At 37.5% G+C, this 9,383-nt stretch overlaps 1 protein-coding gene across 1 annotated transcript; it reads right to left on the reverse strand.

Moving 5' to 3' along the window:
• Nucleotides 1-692: 692 nt before the first annotated feature.
• On the reverse strand, nucleotides 693-4,953 carry LOC143572124 (uncharacterized). Its single transcript, XM_077057365.1, has 3 exons — nucleotides 3,534-4,953; nucleotides 1,258-2,670; nucleotides 693-1,177 (listed from the first exon to the last, which is right to left on the reverse strand). Exons 1-3 carry the CDS (start codon nucleotides 4,669-4,671, stop codon nucleotides 813-815), a joined length of 2,916 nt encoding a protein of 971 aa, XP_076913480.1. The 5' UTR covers nucleotides 4,672-4,953; the 3' UTR covers nucleotides 693-812.
• Between the last annotated feature and the right edge of the window lie 4,430 nt (nucleotides 4,954-9,383).

Raw genomic sequence — 9,383 nt, forward strand, 5'->3', positions numbered from 1 at the left:
AATAGATTTTGAATGTTACTTAGAAATGTTAAAAAGAAAATGAACATCCGGTGAAGAATGGTCAATCAATGTCTCTACCATTGAAGATGCTCAACCAATGATATAAACACTAAAATGCTTGAATAGTTGACATTGAAACTTTCCTAAAATGCTTTGAAACAGTGAGTTGACACTCTTATCATAACATATTATTTACCTAGACACAATGCATCAATAAGAATTCATTCCAAGACTATGATTGTGACAATCAAGATGCTCCACTAAACTTTGAAACAATTTTAGCGAAGCATCCATATTGATATTCTGATTGATATCGGACATCATGTGTGTACAAGTAACAAGAACATGTATATTTCTAAATAATTTTGCTTTATCTTTCACTACACAAGAAAATGAGCATCTTTAGCATATTTCTCCTTTATAATGCTTAAAGCTTTAGCTATCTACTTTATAGATTCTTTATATCAAATGAGTTTTAGATTTTTTCCTTACACAATAATTTCGTTTAAGAAGACGACGATGAAACGTTTTGCTTTAACGAGTCTATGTTACGTTCATCGTGTCTGGTTGGAACTTCTATACACGACTTGTGTAACGCTAACGTCCGATTAGAATCCCTTATCTAAGATAATCAAAATAAAAACTGAACCAAGAAATTTGTCAAAATAATGAATCTACAAACCAACATTCATGATAGTATTTCACAACAAAGAGAACTTCCAAACAAAGATATGTGTATTGTTGACAGTTGACCTCACTAAGTGTCAAAACTTATTCAAATTTATCCAAGCATCAACAAACCAATATATTTTTCAAGGAGTGAGTAGACACGGCTGCGATTTTATCTGAGACTGGGGTGGATTAGTTAACATGTGAACAACTTCCCTCATCGTAGGCCGAGCAGAGCTCTCATCCTCCACACAAATCATCGCGATTTTAAACAAGTTTATTGCACTCGCCAACGTGTACCCCTTGAGCCTCGAATCCAAGACCGCCAGCACTGCCGCCACATCAGACGACTCAGAAAGCTCAGATACAGTCTCCCGGACCCACCTCACTATATCCACCCCATCACCAAACTCCCCAACCGGCTTCTTCCCAGCTATCAGTTCCAAAAGCACGACTCCAAAGCTATACACATCACTCTTTTCATCCACCTTCAACGTGTACGCATACTCTATTGTACATTATAACAACAATATATTAATACATTATATAAGTTACTAAAGTGCCATTACAAACATTAAGAACTTGTACCTGGTGCAATGTAGCCATAAGAACCAGCAATGGAAGACATGCTTTCGGAAGCACCCGAGTCGATTAAGAACTTAGCAAGCCCGAAATCCGCAACGTGAGCTTCATAATCCGAATCAAGCAATATGTTATTCGACTTCACGTCTCGGTGTAAGATCATAGGCGAGCAATCATGGTGAAGATAACACAACCCTTTCGCAGCTTCCACCGCTATCTTATACCTAGTTTCCCAATGCAAATACGTGCCTTTCGATCCATGCAAAATCTCACCTAAACTCCCATGAGACATGTACTCATAAATCAACAGCTTGTTATCGCGATTCGACACGTATCCAAGCAACCTAACAATATTCCGGTGGCGAATTTTGCCTAAAGTTTGAATCTCAGCATCAAACCCATGGTTTCTCCCAACTAACCGTTTAATCGCCACGTCAACACCGCTCGCCATTGATCCACAGTACACGATACCCGCACCGCCTTTACCGATGATGTTTTCGTCTTTCAAGCAATCCAAAACGTCCTCGACTTTCAAATCCAAGCGTTGGAAGGTAGTCAGCTTCCACATTTTCGATTTCTCAACGCGCTTGTTTTTAAATTTTATAAACGTAACAACCAGCAATGCTACACTTGTGACTACCACAATGATCATAATTGTAACACGCGATGCCGTGAACGTACGGCTTTCACTTCGCGATCTGGAGATTATCGGACAATGTGCAATTTGTGGTGAACATAAGTTAGGGTTTCCGGCGTATATCGTCTCGCTAAAATCCTTTAACATGCCGTCAATCGGCACTTTACCGGAGAATTGATTATAAGAGAGATCCAAAACCGTTAACCCGCTCATATGACCTAATTTACTCGGTATCTCACCGTCGAATTGATTCCGAGATAAATTCAAAATATTCAAATCGAAAAGCTTCAGAATACCTCTCGGGAACTCACCGGTAAACTTATTCCGGCTGAAATCAATCGAAGTAAGCTGAACACATTCGCTAACTGAAACCGGAATCTCACCGGTTAAGTCATTATCACTAACGTTAAGTTTATATAATTTCTTCAGCTTGAAAATATTATTAGGAATTTCACCGGTTAACTTATTTGACTGGAGAGTTAACGTCGTTAAGTTCGTTAACTCACCAAACGCTGGTGGTATGTTACCGGTGAGCCAGTTGTTTGAGATTGATATACTTTGTATGGAGTGACTGTGCATGGTGTTTGGAAGCTCGCCGGAGAGAAAGTTGTCGTTGAGTTCGAGCATGGTGAGTTCCGGTAAGGTGAAGATGCCGGCGGGAATGGTTCCGTTGATGAAGTTTTTTGTTATTCGGATTTTGGTTAAGGAGTTGCAGGACCCGAGTTGTTCTGGTAAGGGTCCGAAGAAGGAGTTTTCCATTAGGACAAGAGTTTGTAACTTGCCTGTGATCAACGCTAACAGTTGTTAGTTAAAAGGTTCGGTTTTTTCGGTTTTCATAACTATTGGTAATATTCTTCACGTCTTGTATATAAAAAGTAAAAAAATCAGTCGATACGCTTTTAAGTTTTAACTTTTAACACAAACTTGTGCTCTTGATCAACGACAAATTTGATTGGCGTTTGTGCACGCGTTATAGCAAATAAAAGCGAAAACACAAAAATCAAATCGTAAGGACCAAAGGATATCAATACGTGTTCAATGAATTGTTTTTATCTTTTAATTATTTAACAAAATAGGTATGAATATTTTTTTTTCCTTTTAAAAGAAACACAATCTTTCTGTTTATATTGGTGTTTATATTGGTAATGTTAACAAACTATAGACATGATCTAAACCATATATCGATAATTGAGTAAATATTTAAATAATATTTTAAAACAAAAACACAAAATTACAAAAAATTGAAATTTGATTTCTCAATCAAGTATGGGTTATAGGTTCACCAGCCCGACCTATTCAAACAGAGATCGTTCAAATTAGGACCCGGCTAGGTTTATAAACAATCCAAGCCGAACTTGCTTCGTAAGCAACCCAATTTTGAATAATTTTCGAGCTATTTGAACAACCCTAGTTCAAATTCTCTCCATCTAACTGGTTTTTTAACCGGTTCTGATTCGATTCCATTTAAAAAGGTGCTTTTAGCTATCTAACAAGTTGTGACTATTTATTTTGTAACTTCATGGATTAAAGTTGTATTTCATGATATATTTACAAACAACCTAAAATTACATGTAAGAAAACGTGTAATAAACATGAATAAATGATATATGTATAGTAGCATGAATATAAATTATTAATAACTAACCTCCTTTGCACAAATCTTTTGGAACCAGTCCAGTAAGATGATTGCCACTAACATCAACAAAAAGCAGCCTCCCACTGCTACCAAGATTCTCCGGCAATTTATGCGTAAAATTATTATTCCAAATAAGCAACGCCTCAAGGTTAGGCAAATCCCCAATAAACGGTGGCAAAGGCCCAGCAAGCCGGTTATGAAACAAACTAAGCAGCGTCAAATTCCTCAACGCAGAAAAACTCTCCGATATTCCACCAGTCAAATTATTATGAGACAAATCAAGTGACATCAAGCTAACCAAACCCGAAAAATCATCCGGTATCTCACCGGTTAGATGATTCAATTGTAGAAACAACGAGTCTAGATGTTTCAAATTCGCTAGACTCGCTGGAATCGTTCCGGTGAGGTTACAGCTTGCGAGATCTAGAAGCTTCAATGTTTTCAATTCGCCGAATTCCGGCGGGATTCCGCCGGTAAACGCGTTGTAGTACCCTAGCATAAGCTTTTGAAGAGTACTTACACGCGATAAACTCGCCGGAATTGTTCCGGAAAGCGAGTTAGCTTGTAAACCTAAAATCTGTAACGTTTTAAATTCAGAGTAGCTTTCCGGTATCTCACCAATAAAGAAGTTGCCTGCCAGTGACAATACTTTAAGCTTTTGTAACTTCACAAACTCCACCGGTAACTTACCGGTGAAGTTATTATTATAAGCGTCAAAAGCCTCCAACTCCGTCATCGCCGTTAATATCTCTCCAGGAAACTCACCGTAGAATGAATTAGACGAGATGTTAACGAATCTAACGGACGTTAAATTCGCCAGCTGGACAGGAAGCTTACCGGTGAGATTATTACCTACTAGCGTGAGATTCACGAGCTTGTTAAGTGTACCTATCTCAGCCGGGATAACGCCGTACATAGGGACGTTAGAAACCGTTAACGCCGTTACGCGGTTGTTAACGTCACATGAGACTCCATTGAACGAGCAATGTGGAGCTCCGGGTTTCCAGTCGGATAACCCGGAGCTGTTTGATTTCACCATTGAAGCTTTGAGTTTTAGTAAGGCGTCATAATCTGAGTATGCATTTGAGAGATTGAAATTAAAATAAATGAGAAAGAATATGTTGAGGAAAATAATGAGGTTTTTCATGATGTTTGGTTTGAAGAATGCAGAGAAGATATGATGGGTGGTGTACGGTTATATAGGCTACGAGATGAATATAATATAGGTGTTATTATTATGAGTTTATATGGGGTGGTAAGGAGTTGTATAATGTGCATGGATGAGTTGTACTTTGGTTGGGTTTGGAAAGGTGGGTCAAAATGGAAGCATATGTCTAGAAGGATCAATTCGTCAAATATTGAGAGAATAAATAGTAGATCTTTGAAAGTAACAATCTTATTTGGCTTTATATATTAAGAAAATATACTTTTAGAAAATCTTAACTCAAAACTTTTATGATCAAGAAAATCTTAAATCAAAAACTTGATACAAATTGTCTCATACCCTAAACAAAGTATTTATAGTTAACCTAACACGTTATACTATAGTCGTGGTTCTAATAAATCAATTCCATAATAATCGTGTTTCTAATATATATTAAATAGGAAACTAGATAATCATCTATAAATTGATTAATATTATTTAATCATTAACTTGCACACCAAGTTAATATCCTAGCCGTTTTCACGTACCAAGACACAGGCCAACTTGAGAATTCCCAACATAAACTATAGTAAAATTATTTCTGGAAAGAAATAATTTAGATTCGTAGTAAAATTTCACAAATGAAGTATGATAATTATAGGTGAAGAAACTAGTTTCATGTACCTAAGAATAAAGGGTATACCTCATTGTCGTCATTTGTCACATCTGTATCATTTCAGTGCCAACTCAACTTTTCATCCATTATTCAACCTGACCCTTAACCTCTATTATGGTTCATTTCATTCATTCTCTATCATTCTTTACAATTCCATTTTAATTAATATAAAAAAGAAATAAAAAGAAAAGAATAATATTGATTGGTGGATGGGGCAACCACCCTTCAAATGACGAGAATAACCACCCTCATTTGGGTAACTGGGTCGGTCATGTGTGAAGGGAAGAGCGGTGTTCAAATGATATCATCGAAGAAGATTCATGTTACATAGGACCAGTGAGTGACCCAAATATACCTAATCCCTTTAGCCTAACTAGTAAGAGCATCCATAACGCTTATAGTGTGGCAATGTCTGATTTCCAAACTTCCCCAGTTCCAAATCTCCTCATTGTGGCTTTTGTCCGCACCACTAAATTCAAGACATGCTACAAATGAGAAAGGTTCTCTCCAACGCGCACACAATCAATTTTTTAAAACATTATTTCAGTATATTTTAATAGGGTTTGAAATTTATAGTGTTATGAAAATATGAGTGTTTTTGAAAGGTATTAGAAATTTGAAATGGCGATGAGGTGACAGCTTATTTTGGTTTGAAAACTGAAATGGTATGATACTTTTGGATGCCCGAAGTAGAGTGCTTGGTATCCAACTTAATTTGTTTGTGCTCAAAAGGTTTGAACATCTTATCTAGGATGAGAAACAACAATGCTAGCTCTGTCACGATGGTGTTGCCTCATGACTGAAGATCAACACGTGAGAGTAGGTAGGATAAGTCTTGAAAAATAGACATGTTAAGAGAACAATTCGGTAATCAATGCTTAAGGGTGAAATATTCATCCTCCACAACCTTTCCATCCAAGTTGCTATCTATAGAGTTATAGATACATAAAATAATACGATTCTTGAACGTTAAGTGTCAAACGCGATGCATATAATCACCCAACTGAAAAACATAGGTTGTCAAACCCGTAAATGTTATGGTTTAATTACTATGTGATTGAGTAGCTTCAAGCCTTCAATGCATTTGAACAGGGGTAAACCTGTAACCACCCGGCATCTCGTACCACCAATATTGTCCGCTCTGCCAACGAAGAGCTCACGGATTTGTTTTTGGTTGCCCAAAACGCGTTGGTGATTGAAGAGGCAGGACATTACTTATGAACCAGTGATCTCTCTTGTCCACGGCCGATGTGGGATAGCCTAAGAATGGGACAATGTTGTGTTTGCCAAGGGTGTTACAGACAACCCCCCTTTGGACTCATCGTCCTCGATGAGGCGTGTCCCAACATCCCGAACGGCACAAGAGTGGCTTTGATACCAACTGTAACACCCCGGCCTCTCGTACCACCAATATTGTCTGCTCTGCCCACGAAGAGCTCACGGATTTGTTTTTGGTTGCCCAAAACGCGTTGGTGATTGAAGAGGCAGGACATTACTTATGAACCAGTGATCTCTCTTGTCCACGGCCGATGTGGGATAGCCTAAGAATGGGACAATGTTGTGTTTGCCAAGGGTGTTACAAAATCTGTCACACCTCGACCAAAGGCGGAACATGCCGGGGTGCAACGTGATTGGACAAATACACAAGACACTATTAAAGTGACAATATTTAGGTGCTGTTTGTTTTTGCAGACATAAACTGTCTGTAAGCTGATTTCATCTGTTTTTATGTCTGCAGCTGAAGATGTGGTCTGAAGCTCTGTAAGCTGAAAAATAAGACTGTTTGTTTTTATAAGTTGATACTGTCTGCATAAACTGAAAATATGTAAATTATCAAACTTATCTCACTGGATAGAAGTTATTTAACATTCAAGTTACATAAAATTATAATATTAAAAACAAGTTTAAAAAACACATAACATAAAATAAACTCAAAGCACATTGTTTTGCATTAATTGTTGTGCTATTTGATCTCGAAGTTGACTCATGAATTCACGATCCGCTGCACTTCCATGTCGAGCTTCTCCTTCTTCACCGTTATCTTGTGCATCTTCATCTCCATCTTGAAAACGTACATTTGGGTGATCATATTCATCAAAAAGGTCATCGCTTAAACCCTCTTTCCGTATAAAATTGTGAAGTGCAAAACATGCAATCGTAATATTTCGTTGTGTAACCAACGAGAAAGGCGCCATTTTTTTTAATATTGGAAAACGTGCCTTTAATACCCCATAAGAACGTTCAATAACATTTCTAAGTTTTGCATGTGCGTGGTTGAACTTTTCTTTTTCGGTCAATGCACGATTTCTTCGAAAATCTCCAAGCCAGTACCTCACATTTCGATATGGTGCCATAAATCCACGAGTTACGCAGCATCACATAGATAATATTTATCTAAAAAAGACGATGCATGCATCAAAACTATATATGTAATATAAGAAATAAAGTTGAGATTGTAATATATATACCCGGAGGAGGTAGTGGAAATGGTGCATTAGCATTTGTTAAAGATTCAGACAATATTCTAGAATCATGTGCTACTCCTTCCCATCCGGCCACCAGAAAGGTAAATACCATATTGAAGTCACAAATGGCCAAAACATTTTGATAGCACTCGCCTTTTCCTCTTCCTCTATACAAATGTTGTTTATGAACAGGGACAATGGCATGTATCAAAGTTCCATCAAGTGCACCAATCGCTCCCTATATAGAATTTAATCGTTAATAATATACATGGAAAGAGATCACAATAGGACTTTTAGGACGTACCTTAAAAACTCTTCGTAATCTTTTATTACGTCTTGGAGTATCTGGATTAGATGTTGGTACTATAACCTCTTTAGCAAACTCCATCATTGTTGCCAACACTTCATGAAAATACTTATGAATTGTTTGTTTCGAGTGTTGAAATCTACGTTTAATAACGGAAAACCGTTGATTGTGACCGAGCATCATCAGAAACATAGCCATTTTTTCTTCAACGGAGATGTGTTTGCTATCTTTTAACCAACCTTTCACTCTAAAATGTGTGCAAAGTCGAACAAATGAATCACGTGACATACGAAGGAGTTCAATGCTTTGTTGATTGTTCCCACGCAACAGCTCTAAAGTAAAATGGTGTCCAGACATAACCGAAGTGTTATCTCTTTTTCTTTTGTGATTTCTCGGCCAAAAGTATCGAAGATATAAGAACATCACAATGAAGAGCAATAACTTTTGATTATAATCCATGATAAACCTGTCGAATAAGAGCAAAATGTTTATGTTGAAAATTGAATATAAGAAAGGCCTAATTGCAAACATAATAGTTCAAAGTAGTACAATAATTGTTCAAAATACAAAGCAAATAAAGGTTCATATAATACGAATCACATACTACAAATCACACCAAAAGACAAATACCGACTGACCAATGTCATCCACTACAAATACCGACATACTACAAATCACTCTCCTTACTTAAACATTCCTAATGTCGTCCCGGTCATCTTAATCCACCCTTTCAACACCTCAGGGTCTGATGGCAATGTCATCCACGCTTGTCTCATTTGTATCGACTGACCAAAAATGTTAAATGCTGCCAAAAACAAGGGATCTATAGGCTCTAAGCCAACTAATTTCAACTTATCATAACATTCGTCAGTTGATGGCCCTGTGCTTTTCACCATATGCTTGAGTGCTTGTTGCATATCTTTCGCTAAATCATCTAGGGTAATGGTGGTTTTAGAGGTTTTGGCTTTTTTGTTACGCCTAGCTTCATTATGATTAGAAGTTTGACCCTTATTATTGGAAGGAACTTCATCATCATTTTGAAAGCTTTGTTCATGAGAGTCTCCATCATCATCTTCCGGATTACAAAAGCTACCATCTTGTATCTGAAGTGTTTGGACATGTGGGGATGATGAAACTTCAGATGTTTGAGTAGATGTCCATTGATTACCACCTGTAGCACTAAGCCCTTCGAACAAAGCTATGTGAAGGTCAAGATGAGGCAACGGGCGTGTTTTTAATGACATTGCCCTCGGGTGACCCTGCGCCA

Source organism: Bidens hawaiensis, unplaced genomic scaffold, assembly GCF_021521415.1.
Source record: "Bidens hawaiensis isolate Kalapana, Puna unplaced genomic scaffold, B.hawaiensis_p1.1 tig00025751_1, whole genome shotgun sequence".
Taxonomy (NCBI): Eukaryota; Viridiplantae; Streptophyta; class Magnoliopsida; order Asterales; family Asteraceae; genus Bidens; species Bidens hawaiensis.